Source organism: Musca autumnalis, unplaced genomic scaffold, assembly GCF_047663935.1.
Source record: "Musca autumnalis isolate F117 unplaced genomic scaffold, ASM4766393v1 scaffold_4, whole genome shotgun sequence".
In the NCBI taxonomy this organism is placed as follows: domain Eukaryota; kingdom Metazoa; phylum Arthropoda; class Insecta; order Diptera; family Muscidae; genus Musca; species Musca autumnalis.
The window spans coordinates 91729904-91751010 of record NW_027411977.1 but is presented as its reverse complement, the minus strand read 5'-3'; the positions used below and the strand labels follow the sequence as shown (position 1 = coordinate 91751010).

The 21107-nt window shown below is 36.1% G+C and overlaps 1 protein-coding gene across 4 annotated transcripts in view; it reads right to left on the bottom strand.

Moving 5' to 3' along the window:
• stj (voltage-dependent calcium channel subunit straightjacket) overlaps positions 1–6956 on the bottom strand; it is a 168729-nt gene extending 161773 nt beyond the window's left edge. For all 4 annotated transcript variants that reach the window (XM_073984681.1, XM_073984682.1, XM_073984683.1 and 1 more), the window contains exons 1-2: positions 6480–6956; positions 6327–6408 (exon numbers count right to left, since the gene is read on the bottom strand). In XM_073984681.1, coding sequence (XP_073840782.1) covers positions 6327–6408; positions 6480–6604 — 207 coding nt within the window. In that variant the 5' untranslated portion in view covers positions 6605–6956. The remainder of the gene's footprint in view (positions 1–6326; positions 6409–6479) is intronic.
• Positions 6957–21107: the final 14151 nt, after the last annotated feature.

The following is a 21107-nucleotide window of genomic DNA, read 5'->3' as shown; positions in this document are numbered from 1 at the left end:
AGCCCCATCAACAGAGCTATGAAAGGAATCAAACTCCCCAGGGACCCGATTAACTGGCCATCTGCGAAGCTGTCGACCGGCCAACCATCGGCACGCAATGCTTACTTACTTACTTAGTTGGCCCATTACAGAACATTTGTTCCATAGACCGGACTAAGAAAAGATCTCCATTCCTCCCTGTTTTTCGCTTGACTTTTTGGAATACCGCGCCTTTTCATTTCTTCATCCACTTGTATGCTCCATCGAAGCTTAGGCCTCCCGATTCTGCGTGCACCGCCATGTGGCATGTATTCATACGCCTTTTTAGCGGGTTCATCATCACTCATTCTCATGATATGGCCTAGCCAACGCAATCGTTGCATCTCGATACGTTTAACTATATGCATGTCTTTGTATAGCTTATATAGCTCGTGGTTCATACGGCGTCGATATTCACCGTCAACGCAAATCGGCCCGTAGATCTTTCGAAGAATTTTCCTCTCAAACACACCAAGCACTGCCTTATCTGCTTACGCAAGTACCCATGCTTCGGAGCCATACATTAGCACGGGTAGTATCAGCGTTTTGTATAGTGTTATTTTTGTTTGACGAGATGTGGCTTTGTTTTTAAATTGCTTACATAGACCATAGTAGCATCTGTTGGCCAATACAATTCTTCTTCTTATTTCACAACTGATGTTGTTTGTTGTGTTTATGGCAGTGCCGAGGTAGACGAAGTCTTTAACTACCTCAAAATTGTAGGTACCAACTTCCACAGTTGGTCCAAGCTCTATGGACGCTTTGCGCGTCGACACCATCAATTTGGTCTTTTCGCCGTTTACCGCCAGACCCACTTTCGCAGATTCTGCTTCGACCTTCCTAAAGGTATCAGTTACTTCCTTTACTGATCGTCCCATGATGTCTATGTCATCAGCATAGGCAAGTAACATGTGGCTATTGGTGTAAATTGTGCCATTTCTTTTGACATTTGCATCTCGTATTACCTTTTCCAACAAAATGTTGAATAGGTCACACGAAAGGCTGTCTCCTTGTCTGAAACCTCTTTTGGTACAAAATTCTTCGGAGAGGTTCTTTCAAATTTTAACTGAGGACCTAGTATCAGTTAAAGTCATCTTACAAAGCCGGATGAGCTTTGCGGGGATACCAAATTCAGACATTGCGTGGAATACCTTTGATCGGAGGGGACTGTCGAATGCTGCTTTATAATCGACAAAAAGGTGGTAGGTGTCGATCTGCATCTCTTGGATCTTCTCCAGGATTTGCCGCAGGGTAAATATCTGGTCAATGGTGGACTTGCCAGGTCTAAAGCCGCATTGGTATGGTCCAATTATCTCGTTGACCATAGGCTTTAGTCGTTCGCACAATATCCCTGACACGATCTTGTAGGCAATAGGGAGTAGACTTATGCCCCTATAGTTAGAGCATACAGTTTTATCTCCCTTCTTGTGGACGGGGCACAGGATACTCAGGTTCCAATCGTCGGGTACTCGTTCTTCCTGCCAGATGGTGCTAACTAGCTGATGAATACACCTTATCAGCGTGTCGCCTCCGGTTTTGAACAGCTCGGCTGGTAAGCCATCGGCTCCTGCTGCCTTATTATTCTTCAGCCGATTTATTGCTGTCTTTACCTCATCTTGGCTGGGCGGTATACATTCAATACCATCTTCTGGGATTGGGACTGCGGTATCTTCGTCGCCTTCGCTGCTATTGGATACCAACAGTTTTGAAAAATTTTCTTTCCATATCCTGAGTACACTATCTGTATCAGTTACCAAATTATCTTGCTGGTCTCTACAGGAGGATGTGCCTGTACCAAAGCCATCAGTTTGATGCTTGACTCTTTGGTAGAATTTTCGGACTTCATTCTGGCTCCTGTACATCTCAATTTTTTCACACTCCCGCTTTTCCATCTCTCTCTTTTTTCTGCGGAAAAGACGTTTCTCCTCTCTCCTTTTCTCCCTGTATCTATTTCGTGCGCTACGCGTTGCTACGGATTGTAAAGTAGCCCTATATGCCGCATTTTTCTCTTCGGTGCCAGCACGACACTCCTGATCATACCATGGATTCCTTGGTGGAGGCCTCTGGTATCCAAGTATGGATTTTGCGGCTGTTTGCATGGAGTGGGCAATGCTTTGCCATTGCGCTGATATCTTATCGGGATGAGGAGTGCTTTGATTAAGCAATTGGGCTAGTTGAGTGGAATATGCTGTGGCTATCTGTTGTGATTGCAGCTTACCGATGTCTAACTTTCGTGTTGTGTCTGTTCGTACTTTGTTTGCTACGTTTAAGCGGGTGCGTACCTTTGCTGCAACTAGGTAGTGGTCCGAATCAATGTTTGCGCCTCGGAACGATCGTACATCCAACATGCTCGATGAATGTCTTCCATCTATCACAACATGATCAATTTGATTTCTTGTTTTCTGATCTGGAGACAGCCAGGTGCCCTTATGAATATCGAGATGATTAAATCTGGTACTGCTAACTATCATGTTTTTTGCAGCTGCAAAGTCTATCAGCCTCATACCATTGTCAGATGTTTCACTGTGGAGACTGAATTTCCCGACTGTTGGGCCAAAGATATTCTCCTTTCCAATTTTGGCATTAAAATCGCCTAGAATGATTTTAATGTCATGGGCAGGGCAACGGTCATATGTTTCTTCTAAGCGCTCGTAAAATATATCTTTGGTCTGTTCGTCCTTTTCTTCAGTGGGAGCATGAGCGCAAATAAAGCTGATGTTGAAGAATTTTGCTTTCGAATCGAATTGCAGGGAATCTTTCATTCACTGGGGTGAAGCTGGATACTAGATGTTTTAGTCTCCGACTAACTACGAATCCGCAACCAAACTCATGCTTTACGTCATGGCAGCTATAATACAGTGGGTTACCTTTAGGTGTTGTTGTGACGCCTTTCCCAATCCATCGTATTTCCTGTATGGCAGTAATATCGGCCTTGTACTTTTCAAGTACGTCTGCCAATGCGAAGACTGCACCTTCTCTATAAAGAGTGCGAACATTCCAGGTGCAGATTCGCAGATCATGGTCCTTAAAACGTTTGCCGGGTTCGTCAACTTTAGAGGGGTTTGTTTTTATTTTCTTTCGTTTTTTCATAGTAGGATGTTTTTTCTAGGGGAGGGTTACTAACCCGACGCCCAAACCCAAGTTTTTAACGTTCTTATGGGTGAACGCGCGGCACATGTTAGCTCACTACCTTTAACGGGTGTTAAAGGCAGTTCCCCAGGTGACACCACGGGGAGGTCAGTGTCCACTTGAGATGAAAGAGGGACCAAGATAAATTCTGGGCTTTGCCGTGTTAAAGCCGGTCAAGACCGTTGCTTGGTATCATTCATCCCCTACGGCACGCAATGCACCCTGGACATAATCCGCAATAGCTTCGGTTTTTTGGCAATCGTCAGTTAGGATACTCCCTGAATCATCAACCAAATGTTCGATGGGATTTTTACCTCCTACGCTGGCAGCCCTTTTGACCTTGGCAAAAGTTTTGCCATCGACCCTTTCTGCTTGAGGACAGATGTGTCGAAAGGTCATCCACACATCCGTCTACTTCTTCGACAGAAACGTTCCTATCCGCAGGCAACTGACATATATCTAGGCCCTCGCGAATACGGCGCCTAAATCTACAGATGTTAATGCGATCAAAGTTAAGGAACACTTCCCTTCCTTGTCTCGCAATATTTCCCAAATCTATTTGAAGTTGAACTCCTAGGTGGTCTGATTAAAAATCAAAAGCCCTAGAAGTGCTTCCGCCGCCAACCAGAGGGAGTCGGAGAAACAAGTCCAGAAATGAGCCTGATGTCTCATTCGGCCTAGTTGGTATATCAGAACTGACCGCTATGAAGTCTGGACAGTCATGAAGTAAACTGTCCAAAATGCCACCACTGGTGTTCCTCGCCGCGCAGGATTCAATAAGACCAGATGTTAAGGCTATGCATTCACACCTGACCCCTTCCCTAACAGCAACCGCAGTGCAACCCCCACGTTGCCCCCATTCTCTATATTGGTTAAATATTTTATATCCATCCAAACTAAGTGAATTACTGGGACTAAGCCTTTGTTCTGCTAAGAGAAGGACGTCCGGTCTTACCTCATCCATTAATAATTTTAGATAGTGTCTCTTTGTAAGAAACAATAATGAATTAACGTTTTGGAGGCTGTCTTCTCAATGTCGAACCCGCTGGGGTTATAAAACTTTCCGCCAGAAATTTGACAGTATATGTCCTTGCCTTCATATCGACACCTCCAAATAATAGTATGCTAAGTCTAAAAAGTAAGTTTTGCAGGAGAAGCTCTCAAAGTTTGGAAATTTTTTTGAACTTCAGTACTATGCTAAGTCAATATTTGTTTATAACTTCTGTTCGGATTGACCGATCATTACCAAAATTAGACAGAATTTAAGTTAAAGGACGTTCGAAACCTCCAAATAATAGTTTTCTAATTCTGAAAAGCGAGTTTTGCAGGACAAGCTTTAAAAGTTTGGAAATTTCATTGACCTTCAGTACTATGCTAAGTAAATATTTGTTTATAACTTCTGTTCGGATTGTCCGATCATTACCAAAATTTGACAGAATTTAAGTTAAAGGACGTTAAATATAAAAATGTAAAGAACTTGAAAACATGCTAAGTCGACTTAGCATACTATTGTTTGGAGGCGTCGATATAGTCCCTATAGAACGGCGCCTCCCGATTTTCGGACTTTTAAGGTTTCTGTGTCAATATCGAACCGAATTGAATGAAGTTTGGTAATTACCCCCTGTTTTTGTAAAAAAAAATATGTTCTCACACGAATTGTCAAATTTTGTAGATCGATTTACTCGCCTTAGCGCAAATGTGGAACGCTGATGTTTGAATGAGGAATTCTTGTCTTAGATCTGTATGTCATCTAGGGGCTGAGGTATGGATGCCCAAATTATTACAAATATAGACGAACGAACAAAAAATAGTTTTAAAAACAGGGGGTTAGTATTCGGTAGGGGTATAAAACAGTCTAAAAGAGAATAATCACTATAGGTCCACGTTTTCATATAGCCCCCCATAGATCGGTACCTTCCGATTGGCTAAAATTTGGTAGCTAGTCTTCACTGTGGAAATAAAACGTTCCACCTGAATTTTGTGGGTATAGGTCCACGCCTTCATATAATCCTCATAGAAGTGCACCTCCCGATTTTCGGTATTTAGCATTAATATCAAACCAAATGAAACTAAGTATTTAGTATTCGGTGGGGGTATAAAACATTTCAGAAGAAAATTATCAGTATAGATCCGCATAAAAACGTGCGTCTATACTCCAAATTTTCTTCTGAAATTTATTTATGTTTTTTGCCCCCAGAGTACAAACATCCCGATTTTCGGTATTTTGAAGGTTGTGACCTCAATATCAGACCGATATGGGTAAAATTTAGTATTTAGAGAGTATAAAACTCAATATCAGACCGATATGGGTAAAATTTAGTATTTAGAGAGTATAAAACTTTCCACCTGAAATTTGTCGGTATTGGTCTACGTCTTCATAAAGCCCCCATAAAAGTATACCTCCCGACTTCCGGTATTTTCAAGGTTGTGGTCTTAATATCCAACGGAAATAACTGAAATTTAGTCTTCAGTCTTCGATATTGGAGGGCAGAGTCACATTTTTCTACCGAATTGGTTGTTTATTGGAATTGAGATTGCTGAAATTTGTTTCGGAAAATTATAAATATTGATCCATGTTTTGAAAAGAATAAAGATGACGCGCCATTTTGGTTTTTTAAGGGTGTTTTGAACTGTCAATGGGTAGAAAAACTCCACGCAGAAACATAAAACCGTTCTTACATGTTTGGAATATGATTTGTCTCTATGCTGGTAGCTTTTATTTAAAATTATATTGCTTAAATATATATGGAGCTGATTTTGCTAGCTAATAGTAAAAAGTTACAGATTTTACTGGCCACATCTAATGGAACATCGTTTATTTGAAGTATTTTGCAATTATGGTAAAGACAGCCATATGTTTCAAAATTAGTGGTGAAAACAACCATACATATGATCGTAATAAATATTAACCCAAATATTTTCTTAATTATATTGTGTACATAAGTATGTATTTTAACCCAGATTGCATAGCAGACATTTTCATTGTCGATTTTGGGGAAAAATCAATAGAAAAATGTTCCAAGTGGTCGGTCGAACGAACAAACGACTGATTGTCTCATGCCATGGCATAAATGTGGGAATTATGTTCCTACGTTCTTATACACAGCACATACACATGACACACATTTTTTGTTACATATCTATGTATGTATGTATGTATATTTGGGACTGCTACTTACCTCTTGGACTTCTTTGCGACGTGTAATAAAATCACCCAAATGAAATAATTCCATGCCCAATTTATCGGCCCACGAATGAACTCTGAAATATGAACAAAACCGAAAATTGTGTTATAAAGAAATCTGTTTTGAAAATCGATTGAAAATCCTTACAAATTATAATTGATTTTTTCAGCAGTCGCCAGTCGGCTGACACCATTATTGTTGGGGCCGAGTACAAACACAGAATAACACAAAATTTTCCATAAAAATATTAAATTTATCTTTCTCAGCAACATTTTGCCGGAGAATATATATATTTTTTAAAATTTCCAATTTTCTTTTATTTTTCTTATTAAAATGCACTGCACATTTCTTTCAACAAATTAAAAGAAGAACACTTTCCGATATTTTTTCCACTCAATCGTGTATTTTCATTGTGGCATTTCTTTTTGGAAACTTTAACAATTCGAAATTTTAAATTCACTTCAATATTTTTTGGATTTATTCCATAAAACTTTTAACACATCTTTTTTCCCGTTTGCTGGAATTTTCTTTTTTATTTCCTTTCAGTTCGAGTAAAATTTTTCAGCTGCCGATGAAAATTGACTTTTCATGTATCTACACTGGAGTTTCAGTCGAAATTACAACGTAATGATGAGTTCATCATTTGTCCTACATGCATCCAACAGAGACCTCCAGTGACTCGTGTATTACATTATTGTTGAACTCTTCTGTTGCTGTTGCTGCGCAGACGCTGGCCAAGCCGACGCATGGCCCATGGAATTGTTTATATTTACATTGGTGCTTGGAACACGTGTAGCGGTATTTGGACATATCCAACAGGTGGTTGTTTTCCTGCTGTTGTTGATGCGGGTGCGGGTGGGTTGCTGGTATAAATATAAACAAAAATCGGAGTCTGCTCAGTAGAATTGTTTACGTCTGATTTCATTGACCGCAATTTTGCCGCTGTCATTATTCCTACGCTTTTTTCATTCCAATGAAAATTGTGGAACATGAATGAAAACGCTTCGTATTGACTTCGTGTTTCGATGCTCAACAGTTTGCCTTTTTAAAATTGTGTCGTCACCATTTTTGTTTGTGCTGAACTTGAAAGTGTGACATTCACGCATTGCCGGCTGAATGTTTCCTCAAAATGTGGGTCACTGGCAGCATTGTACGATAGAGTGATGGCAGTTAGATCGCAATGTTGGGGTTGTGTATTTTAAGAAACATCCATGTGTATGTGCATAAGAATTAAAGATAAGGATAAGTACTCGTAATTCCTTTTGTTAATAGTTTCTATTAACAAGTAAAAAATGGTATGTTAATATACAAATGTATGTATGTACATACATACGTACAGAAATAGGTATGTACATATGTAATTTAAAGGAACCGAGAAAATCCAAGGCCGTATTAAATTAAATTATATTTTAAAACGAAGACTAAACACGAAATTTCAGCGATTTCGATGGGATTTTGAGCCGTCACCATTAAAATACCGAAATCGGAAAAGTATGCTTACAGTACCGTGCAAAATAATAGCAGTGCGAAACTGCTATATACGAAAATTGCAATAATACTGCTATAAATCCTTAAAGGAATTTAATTATCTGCATCAGGCTAATGCTTATAAGGCTCCAGACCTCAAGGGCTAAAATATTTTACATAAATATGCAACTATTAAGAAACACCATTGAAGTTTTCTTCTCAGGAAGGTTTTTTCGTGTGCAAAATAATAGCAGTGCAAGTAGGCCAAGTAAAATTAACATGTTAAAAGCTGTTCATTTATAACTTTTTACAGTCGAACAGTATTTTGGAATGAACATAAGACGAAATACTGACAATATGTGTGATAATGAGGCTAAAACTTTCAAAACAAAATATATAATTTTGTAAGTTTAAATCATTATTAACGGACATTTAATAGAAAATAACCTGACATATCGTCACCATAAATGCCTGAAGACTTAACCCACAAAACTAAAACTTTACAGGAGAAGCAAAAAACGTTTTAAAATGAAAACGGTGCTATAAAATATCGACAATTTGTAGTATCGTTTTTAATGACAGAGAAGAAATATATTTTTAGAAAGAAATTAATTTTTTCAGAATTTCAGAAACTGTGTGTGTTACGTCTTTTGGTATTGTATTTTTCTGAAATGCCAAAAGACGTAACCCACAATTTATTGAGTATACATGTAAAGAAACTAGTATAAATGAAAAATTATAATCAAATTAGAACTGATTTATTGGCCTACGCGGTTAAACGAACTTTAAACTAGCAATCTGAAGGTGTTGGGTTCAATTCCCAGTCTTAACGGCGATCTTTCAATGGACCACAATTAGGTGAACTGTCTATTCCAAACATCACTATAATTACTTATATTTTCAATTGTATTAGACGATATTTAAATCTGGAATATCATATTTATTGTTGTATTTAAGTCAATTTGTGTACAAAATGTAGTTTATATAAATGTAACTTTTAATTCTCATAAGGAATGTTGCCATAAATGTAATGACAATTACTTGGAATTAATTGTTTTAAGTCTAGCAGGTGCTGAAATTTCTTTTTTGAAACTCTTAGCCTCTGTGCGTACTTCTAAGGAAATTGCCCCAAAATCTCCGGAAATTGTCTGTGGTAGAGTCTGGTAGTTATCTTTAAAATATTAAAATAGATGATACCGCTAAGATCAAGCGCCAATGTTTGCAGTTTATTGGATCTCCTATCTATTTGCATAAGTAAAGAATACAGAATACAGAAAATACCCCTCAGTAATGTTGACATTTCCTGAGTATTTCAGCCATGAAAAACTTCTCTACAAAGTGGTGTCTTAAGACACGCCGTTCGGACTCGGCGATAAACAGTAGGTCCAATATCATTGTGCTAATATGAATCGGGGTGCACTCATTGATATGAGAGAAGTCTCCCTTGTCCCGTATGGGATGTTTGTGAAACAATTATATATATATAAAGAATACAGAAAATTTGCGTTCTTCTCTGGACCTATGTATTTGAATATCATTAAAATCAGTTGAATTTATCCAATCTGAAGCCATTATATATGTTATACCACGGGTTGGAAAGAACATTTTTCGGCAAACTTACACTATAATCGTAGTTGTCTTTAAAAAAACATCTTTGTGTTAGACCGACGATAATTTTGAGCATATACACGTTTTCGGGTCAACATCTCATAAGACTTGTAACGTACATCAGTTTTTGTTGTCATTTGTCTTGTATTGCCTTCAAAATAACCACTTACTTTTGTCTGTTTACTTTATATTGTTTTCATGTTTTTTTTTTTGTTCTTGGGAGGTTTATTTAAATCAGGGACCGATAAAGCCCATCATCGAACTTGACCTGCCTGCAAACAAAAGACGCATTTTCCCAAAATTTCAGAGTCCTATTTCCATTTTTGTGGATGCTGGAGTGATTACCACAGACGGACGGACGGACATGTATAGATCGACTCAGAATTTTACCCTGATCAACAATATATATACTTTATAGGGTCGCAAATAAGTATTTCAATGCGTTACAAACGGAAAAACAAACTTAATATACCCTCCATACTATGGTGGAGGGTATAAAAATGTTGACCTCGACACCTCTGTACATTTGTACAATAAATGGTGAATATGTATATCTTTAAAGAAAATGTATTTTAGTTCAAATCGGATGCTTTTTTGTGTTTAATATTTTCTTCACCAAATCAAAAATTAAAATATTTAAAATTAAAATATTTAAAATTAAAATATTAAAATATTTTTTCTGCAATGAGGGCACCTTAAAAAATTCATACAACTTAAAAAACGCAAAAGATCGCACCATGGTATATTATGTAGTTGATTCAGAACCCTTTTCTGAAGATATTCCCGGCGTCAGAATTTGGGACAAAGTTGGACAATTTTGTTAAAGTCTATAATAAAAAACTATAATTTTGTTTTCTTAGATTGTATCCTATATGACGGTTTTTTCCGATGTAACAAACACTTTGAAGAAAGTTATTTTTAAAACAGAAAGTACACACCGCCACCATTCCACTGAATATCATATCTATGTATTTGATTATTACCAAACTCTTACAAATTGCTTTTAAATTCTGCTCTGAGTTTTGATATTTTTTATTTTGTTTTCGAAATTTTGATTTTAACTTCGAATTATACCGCGAGTTTTGAATATTTTTGAAAACAAATTGCACACCCATATACTTTGACATGTTCTTTCTTCGAATCAAATTAGAAAACTCGCGTTACTAAATGTGCAAAAATCGACTTTTTGCCTAAAAACATGTCCAAATTACCTTTAGTGCATTGTAAAAGGGACCGTGACGAATTCTCAAAGTACACTTTTCCCAAATTTTGAATGAGAGGAACCCGAAGGACGGGATTGATATTGTCCATTTTCCAACTTGATACATGTCTGGATGAAATAATACGGCAACTTTTGGACCAAATCGATTGCTCCTTTCGAGAGTTATCGTTCACACCATTTTAGAGAATATATTCCGAAACAAGCGAAATATACACAGAAAAAATATTTCAAGAATTTTTACATATTTTCGTTCGTGATGTAGTTTTTTTATTCTGTACACTGTGCAGTGTACAGGGACCTCACATAAGATATGTACATGTGCAGTTTCTTATTTCCATCCAAAAGCCACTATTTTTTGAAAAATATGTAAAATTTTTATGATTTACAACAGCGATCGGCAGCTTGCCCTTGCTGAGAGCAAAAGAGCATAAATTTCAATGTAAAATGCATGAAAATTACGCTCTTTTGCTCTCAAAAACAAAATCATTTTTAATTTTTCTCTATATTCCACTATTTTCTCTCATATTTCCTCTCTTGGTTGGTAAATGCTCTCAACTTTGTTCTCGTTTTCTTTTGAATGGTCTCGTCGTCTCACCATCGTATTGACAATGTATCAACAAACCACAACACAATCCCCACCGTCGTCTCACCATCACATTGAGACTATATCTGTGTCTTTTTACGTGATAATTTGTAATAATAGCTCTGTTTGGTTACCCTAAAATTTGCAACAATTTGTACCAATTGTTGCTGGAAGACGTCTGTTAACACAAAAAACCAGCAAAAGAGAGCGATTCGAGAGAGACATTTTGACAGTTCTTTCACTGAGAGCTTGCAAATTCTTGCTGGACAAATTTCTTCTAGCAGCAACTGGCAAAGCAATTCTTCTTCTTCTTCCTGAATACAATCAATCATCTGTTTCTAATTTGTGGTAGACTTAATTATTACTAATGTTGCAGATTTTGACAGTTGTATAAAGGAAAAGTTGCTGAAAAAAATGTTTCAGCAACATTTAGTAAGTAAAAAGACACACATTAGGAGTGTCTTTTTACTTACTAAATGTAGCTGAAACATTTTTTTCAGCAACTTTTCCTTTATACAACTGTCAAAATCTGCAACATTAGTAATAATTATTACTAATTATCAGGTAAAAAGACACAGCTCATATATCAACAAACCACACCACACACATACCCACCACAACAACATACCTAAACTACGTAGCAACCATTTTGTTATAGCTCATTTAGACTAGCCATAAATCCTCGACTGGATTTAATAAATCCAGTACAAAGCTCATTGCATTTAGATATACATTTTGGAGGATTTAAATGGCAGTCACCTGATTTTTGTTCATAGCACAATTACCAAGGTAGATGCTTCATCTGATCGAATTTGAAACGCCAAAAGAATTTTCTGTAAATTGAATTCGTCTCAATAAACATACGTCAAACTGCAAATTTATTGTTTATACAGAAAATAGGTGTGTTCGCTTACTCAACAATTTATACAAATTTGTACAAGTCCAGTAACTTCTAGTAATCGGCTAAGGTCTTTTGCATTGTACTGTAGAGTAAAAGAACAACATCCAGTAACAATTTGTAAAAATTTTAAGTAAACGAACACACATGTTAGCACAATGTTAGCACAGCTGACTGAACTGGGTTGTAACGTTAGTGTCAAATTTCATATGACATTTTATACATTTATTTCTATTTCGATGTACATTGGGGATATATATATATTTTTTTTTTTTGTTGAGAAAAAAAATGTATCATTCGGAAAAAAACCATTTCCCAGAAAGACTTCTTCATATCAATAATATGTAACCTCCTCCAAGTTCGAACGATAAGCCGCGCATTAAATATGTGAGGTATTTTGTTAAGATTTAAAAAAATAAAGCCCTAATAAACATGTGCTTCTTTGATTTCTAAAACAAAACATTGAAACAGCTTCTCCTTTTTCTATGAATTTCCAGCGACCCCAAACTTTTCTGTAAGAATTCTACTTTCTGCGAGAATTTATGCATTTAGTGGAATGATGTGGAAACATGAAAATTGAAAATGTAACGAATTTTCATTTATGTTTTCCAAAATATTCAACCAAATGTGAAAAATTATTAGTTTTTTTAAATTCCAATAATTTATAGACATTTCCTTGTTTTGTTTACAAATACAACTGGCAGTAACGTTACAAACAAAAACAAATTCCTTTGTGGTTGTTGTTCGAGTTGTATTTATTGTAGTATTTACTTTACCTTATATTTGTTGTACCATGGCACATTATGCTACTAATGCTAACTAAAGAGCAAATAAAGAATTATTTTATTGCAGTTTGCCCATCTAAATAAAATAATAGTAAATAAACGAATTATTTTATCGCTTAGACATCGTAAATATTAGTCTTGGTTGATTAAAATCAACTTTGTACATCAAAACAGATTTAATTTTTCCGCCTTGTTTACAAATTTTTACATTTGAAATTATTTTTAGTGTACCAATTCGCCGATGCATCTACCTTGTTTCTTGTGCCAGCTTGCAACTTTTTGTATTTTCTAGCAACATGTTGCAAAAAACAGAGTTGTATACGAGGATTTATGCCAGATTTAAAACAAATCCACTCAAGACGAGGATTTATTTTTGTATGGGAAATCTGGTAGATTTTGGCTGGATTTAGCAAATAAAACCTGATAATGTGCTAAATCCGGCTAATGAAGTCATATCTAAATGGGTTATCTCTCAGCATTTATGTTGACCAGGGTATATACTAGGGATGGGCGATTTGAACACCACCACGGGCGCCTGGATTTTCTGATTATTGGGATTGTAGTGATCAAAAAAGTCCACTAGACCATATCGACACCTCCAAATAATAGTATGCTAAGTCTAAAAAGTGAGTTTTGCAGGACAAGCTCTAAAAGTTTGGAAATTTCTTAGACCTTCAGTACTATGCTACGTAAATATTTGTTTATAACTTCTGTTCGGATTGTCCGATTATTACCAAAATTTGACAGAATTTAAGTTAAAGGACGTTAAATATAAAAATGTAAAGAACTTGAAAACATGCTAAGTCGACTTAGCATACTATTGTTTGGAGGCGTCCATATGTCTGCGGTGAAAATCGAGCCCCCGGATTTTGACTTGCAATTTTTCAAGGTTTTTTGGATATTTTGGCATATATGTAACAGCCAAACAACTGAGATTTTCGATCCAACACAAAAACAAAAATTTTAGCCAAGACAATAATTAAGAACTCACTAGTACTTAGCAAAAGCATTGGAACGCTCCTTCAGGCAGTTATGGCACCGAGAATGTGCACATTTTTCGGAAAATATCGATAAATTACACTGTGCTACAAAATTTGACTCAAAGTCAGTGGGTGGAAATTTCCTTTTGGAAATGAAAGCCCTTGGTGAGTGTACTGAGAACGCAAAAGGAAATTTTCAGGATAGGTCAAGTTTCTGAGATATGGTTTGGCCAAAATATCCTTGAAAAAAATTTCAAGTCAAAATCCGGGAGCTCGATTTTGAACGTAGACATACGGTCTAGTGGACTTTTTTGCTCAGTACAATCCCAAGAATTAGAAACTCCAGGCGCCCACTATCTCTTTTTTCCTTCCATACAAATCGCACCGGCCTAGGGTCTACACCATTATTTCGATGAGGCGCATTTTGCCCGTATGAAAATGTGCCTCATCGAAATAATGGTTTTAGACCCTAAGTATGTTTGGACGAAATGTGTTTCAGACAATTTGAAGTCGATTGAGCAATGTCCGTCCGTCTGTCTGTCTACACGCAGAGAAAAACTATTGTTGGAACAATCATATTCTAAGAAGAAAATAGGGTATTTTAAAATTCTTAGAATATGTATTGTTGGCGCAACAATATATTTTGTGTCATCATGTTCCCTAATAAAAAATATATGGTTGAAACAACAATATATATTTTCAGATTTTTAAAATACACTATTTTGTTCTTAGAATATAATTGTTCCAACAATATCTCTTCTCTGTGTGTATCTGTCTGGCTGGAGCGCACAATAACTCTCGAACGGATGAACCGATTCGGTTCAAATTTTGACTTTCGTAATATTTTGCCCAAACTTAGTTTAAGTTCGAAGATGCGCTATATCGGTCCACTCCTTCTGGTACCTCCCCCAAAAAAGTTCGAAAATGTTCGGAAAATTTGTGCGCACGATAACTCTTGCAGGGAGTAACCGATTTGGTCCATACTTTGCCCATCGTAAAATGTGTACCAAACTTAGATAATGTTTCAATATAGACTTAATCGGCCCACTCCTTCGGGTACCTCCCACACAAAATTTCGGAAAAGTTCACTTTAGGGCCATCTCTCGAATCGCTCTGATTTTTGTTTTAGCAACTTGTATTCACTGCCCCCCATACGACTGTACAAGTTTCAATAGGGGCAAGTCCATACTTCCTAAGAAAATAGCCTGAAAATTTCAAAAAAAAAACATATGACACCGTGTGAAGTGGTTGGAGCCCAAGATAACTCTAGAAAGGATATGCCGATTCGATCCAAAATTTGACCTTAGTAATATTTTGTCCAAACACAGTTTAAGTTTGAAGATAAGTCACATGAAGTAATCATTTTAGATTAACATATATATAGCCTTGTCCGTCAGTCTTTCTGTGGAGATCACTTTAGTGTCCGAATGGATTGAAGTGGTGGATAAAATGTTGGTCAAATGTATTGTAGGCCTTTACAATTATTTGTATTGAAAATTGGCGACGCATCGCTTTTAGGAATATTGAAGATGACATTAGTGTTCCTAGTGGTAAAAAAGGCATTTGTACCAAAAGTTATTTATATTGTGGTATTTACTTCAGAGAGCTTCATGGTGGAGCTTATTAATCGTTCGGCCCGGACGAATTTAACGCTATTTTACTTACTTATTTATGGTGAAGGTGACGTAGGGGAAATATATAAAATACAACGGTCCTTATGCCCATGACTTATCATCGTGCCTCTTCCATCTCAAGTGGACGCTGATCTATAAACACTTGGGTTGGCCGTTCGGCTAGTAACCCAACCCTATAAAAAATCGTACTATGTAAAAACAAAACCATTTAATGTTGATGACCCCCGCAAACGTTTTAAAGATCATGATCTGGGAATGTGTACCTGAGAAATACAATGGATAGGGAAAGGCGTCACAACAACACCCAAAGGAGACACACTGTACTATGGGCAATGGCACAAAGCATGAGTTCGGTTGCGGATTTGTAGCTGGTCGGAGGTTAAAACATATCCAGCTTAACCCTGAATAAAGATTTGCTGTAATTGGATAAAGGCTAAGTTTTCTAAAATCAATTTTATTTGATCAAATTGATAACGTTGTGGTTGGACATCAGTAAATTGTAATCACAACAGATAGCCACAGCATATTCCACTGAACTGGCACAATTGCTAAAAAGCATTCCTCGAATATGTTGAAGTCACGTTTCTTCGAATAATGTTTGTATCATGGTGTAATAATATAAGGTGTTTGCATGAATTACAACAACTAACAATTTTACAATAACAACATAATTTTATGGAAACTAAATGTCAATGGCAACGTTTGAATACTAGGGTCTTTCCAAAATAGTTCAGAAAAATTTACAAGAAATAAATAAAAAGATAAACAATTAAATAAAAAACAGACCGAGCCCGGCTTGGACTTGAACCCATGTCCTTGAAAACATATCAAAAATGTTGTCACGGCGTGTTAGCGTTCAAAGCCAAAACTCATAACTTCAAAGGCAGCGCAAAATAGCGTTTGTCATGAAGAAATACATTTCAACGGCCAAATATCCGTTAATGTATAAAAACACATTTGCATTTGAAAAACGAAAAGTTCTAGGACAGAGAAGCCATTCCACAGTCGATACGTCTGAAGAGCTGCTCAACTAACAGCGAAACCAGGTCACATAATTTGGTGACTGTGTGGGTTCGAGTCCTTGGTTTTCCTTTTTCACTTGCAAAAAATTTCCGATCATCAAACTTAACTCTAAACCAGGGCTGCTCATTTCTTCACGGTAGCGTAAATTGAGAGTAAGAATCGGTCGTTGTTTGGCCTGCAACGGAGAAACACATCTTCAATGTGAGCACCTCTGCTCTAAACGAGAACGTTAATAAAAATCATTAAAAATGATCTTCGCCCTAACAGGCAAAATTTCAAAAAATAAAAAAAAGATTTAAAATTTAAGTCTAATTGGCATCGAAATTACTCTTTACATAATGTGATAAATTCTACACTTCATATACAGTTAGTCAACTTAAGTATTTCAAACGATGAATTTTTAAAAATTTAGATTTTTAATTAGGAATTACTACAAGAAATTCTTTCAATAATAAGTCTGTCTGGTTACCCCAAAATTTGTACCAACTTGTACCAATTGTTGCTGGAAGTCGTCTGTTAATGCAAAAAGGCAGCAAAAGAGAGCGATTCGAGAGAGACATTTTGACAGCTCTTTCACTGAGAGTTTGCAAATTCTTGCTGGACAAATTTCTCCTAGCAAGCACTAGCAATGCTTCTTCTTCTTAAAAACAATCAAACATCTGTTTTCATTTTTTCGTTGATTTATGTTTGTGAAAATTAAAAACAATTTTAGTGTGGAAATAACAAGCATAATTGTATTGCTTTTTTGGAGAAAAAAAATTGCAACGTGGGAAATATCCTTTTTTGGGTCGTTTTCTTTATTATTTTTAACAAAATACAACATTTTTGCTTCCTTTGGTTGCTTCATTAGCGGACAAATTGTTCTGTTTTGGCAAGTCAGCTGATTGCTTGCTGGTTTTTGCTGGGAAGGTGTATGTTTACTTTTTACAATTTTCTAGCAAAAGAGAATAAAAACTCCTTACTCTCTGAGAAAGTTCTTGCTGGGAAAGTAACCAGACAGACCTAATGTTTAGTTTTTTGTACATATCTGTTGATTTACCTGTTAATGACAGCATCAAACCAATAAATGCAGAAATCTACAGAAAATAACAAAAACAAGTGGGCAAAAAGATATGTATGCACCTGGCTTTTGTGGTGTCAACTAAATAATTGCAAAATGAATGAATGTGCAATAAAATCGTCGGATTTTCCCCGCGATTTTTTGCAATTAAGGATTTTTATGACTTTTATGGTATGTGGACATGTAGATCCATAATTTTTGATCATAAATTAATTGTTGTGTGTGTAACATAGACTGTATATTCAGAGAAAGAGAGAGTCAAGTAAACGGATTTCGGAAAATATGCTACATTTGGTCTTTCCAATTATAATAATGGTAAATCCGCCAGATAAATCGCTAAAATCACCTCTCATAAGCTGAGAACTGTAATCAACATCATATACCGCACCGAAAGAGAAGGCATGCTCAAACTAAAGACGTTGTATAGCAGGCCAAAAATAGTAACCCCACGAATTGACAGGAGAATGATTAAAGAAATTGACGAAAGACCCCAATGTAGCACCAGAAAATTGCTTTTTATACCCTCAGCATTTATGCTAACGAGGGTATATAGTATATATATATATACTATATACACTTTTATACAGGCAAAATGTGCCTCATCGAAATAATAGTTTTAGACCCCAAGTATGTTTGGACGAAATGTGTTTCAGACAATTTGGAGTCGAATTACAATGTCCGTCCGTCTGTCTGTCTGGCTGGTGCGCACGATAACTCTCGAACGGATGAACCGAGCTGGTCCAAAATTTGGCTTTCGCAATATTTTGTCCAAACTTAGTTTAAGTTCGAAGATGGGTTATATCGGTCCACTCCTTCCGGTACCTCCCTCACAAAAGTTCGAAAATGTTCGGAAAATTTGTGCGCACGATAACTCCTGAAGGGACTAACCGACTTGGTCCATACTTTGCACATCGTGAAATTTCTACCAAACTTAGATGAGGTTCCAATACGGACTCAATCGTTCCACGCATTCGGGTACCTCCCACACAAAATGTCGGAAAAGTTCACTTTAGGACCTGCTCTCGAATCGTTTTGGTTTTTGTTGTAGCAACTTGTACTCACGGCCCCCCATACGGCCGTACAAGTTTCATCAGGGGCAAAACCATACTTCCTGAGAAAATAGCATGAAAGGTTAAAAAAAAAATCCTATGACACCGTGTGTAGTGGTTGGAGCGCAACATAACTCCCGAACGGATCTGCCAATTCGATCCAAAATTTGGTCTTCGTAATATTTTGTCCAAATTTAGTTTAAGTTCGAAGATAAGCATATTGGTTCACTCCTTCAGGTACCTCCCCCACAAAAGTTCAAAAATCTTCGGAAAAAATGTGCGCACGATAACTCTTGAACGGAAGGACCGATTTGGTCCATACTTTACGCATCCTAATATATCTACCAGATATAGATCAGGTTTGAATATGGACTATATTTGTCCATTCCTTCAGGTACCTCCCACACAAAATTTCGGATAAGTTCGCTTTAAGACTTGCTCTTGACTAAGTTTGAATTCTGTTGAAGCAACTTGCAATCGCTGTCTCAATTACGACGGTACAAGTTTTTTCAGTGGCAAGTCCATACTCTTGGGAAAACAGTTCGAAAGTTGTAAAAAAACCCCTATGACACCATATGTAGTAGCGGAAGAGCACAATAACTCTCGAACTGATAAACCGATTTGGTCCAAAATTTTGCCTTAGTCATATTTTGTCCAAACTTAGTTTAACTTTAATCCTAATCCACATTTTTGTCGGCAAGTTCAAAAGTCCAAACTGTGCAACAAAATTCCGAAAAGACCCTAAATACATCCGATCTGTCCGTAGATGAAAGTTCCAATTCACATAGGCTGAGGGTATATCTCTGTGGGCAAAGCCGACTGATACATGGACAAGTCTGAAAATTGATACATAATAACAAACCTTCATCACGAGCAAAGACATAGAACTGTAAAGATTGGACATAGTGCATAATGAAGTTCAATTTTACTATTAAAACATAGAGGGTGTTTGTGTATAACAGACAACTAACAGAACACGACGGCAACAAAAACAAGTATAACATAATTTTATGTCACCATATTGGAACATAACATTATGTTAGACCTCCAGCCCCATCTGCTGATGTATAGTAGCAATGTAAATGTCCCATCTTGTTATATTTTATGTCTTTGTCACGAGTGACTAGGTAAAAACCTTTGCCCTCCCAGCACAATATAGAGAAACTATTCAGACTTGTTACAGACAACTTTTCACCCCATCTTTAGTGTTGGGATGACGTTATATTTGTTGATGATAACGAAATAATATTACCAACTTTTCGAAAAAAACCGTGAAAGACTAGAAAGTTGTGAATTTTGCAATACTTTAGTTGACGGTGCAAATAATGAGTCGTTCTCCTTTTTGTCAATTTTAAGAAAGTTTTTATTGAAATTTAGCTACTTTTTTATTTTATTAATAAACATGTGTAAGAATTACCCCCATTATTATAAGTCTTCTTTTGTTATACATACTTATTATTGTCTTTTTAGGACGAAGGCCATTATTTATGAAAGTTTTTAATTAATTAATTGGATTAATCGAGCTAACATGGCATCTTTTGTTATAGTTTGGATTTACCGAACATATTTATAGCGTTCCGGTTAACTTAAAGTTAAAAGTGATGATTGAATTTCAATGAGGAGCTTCATGTCATTAACTTTCAATGTGAAAATTATATTTTTAATGTCTCCACATTAGTTCATTTTGCATTTTCAAATCCATCATAATAAATAATGGCCCTTAGACTGTTAACAAAAATATTAATATTGATATTCATTTATACCAATAAAATGATGTTTTATTTAAATTTTTGTAATAATTTTGGTTTTGCAATAATTAACTTGACTAACAGTATTTATTGTGCGGCACTGAACAGAACAGTTTGGACATCTATGTATTTATTAAATTTTGGAATATTCGGGGTAGGTCGTAATATACAGTCAACCAAAAAAGTCTACATACACCCTATAAATCTCGAGTTTTAAGGGTAAGGAAGCATTTTTATGAAAATTCAAGTACATAGTTCTATTTCATATCCCTAATAAACAATATTACATACATCAAATTATATTCCATAATACGAATAACAGTAAATTTAATAAAAATTAAAAAATAATAGGGAAAAAGTGTACATACACCCAATGAAATATTATGATTACCTTAAAATAATTAGAATAAAATGATGTTCGAAACCGTATTTCAAAACTTCAATACTTTTAATGTCAAATATAAAACTAAACGTGTGATTCTCACCAAGTAAAAACAAAAAATGTGTTTACTTTACCTAAGCCCGGATTACGTTTCTTTGCATTTCCAAACGCTGACAACATTTATTTTTCATATTAGACCTCGAATATTGGTACAGAAGGACTGCTATTAGCTATTTTCGTCCAAAATTCGGAAATAAATTGCAATAGTTAATCATATCTAGCACATTTTTCTTAATTATTTCAAATATTCGTCCGACTTTTTATTCATGCAAAATT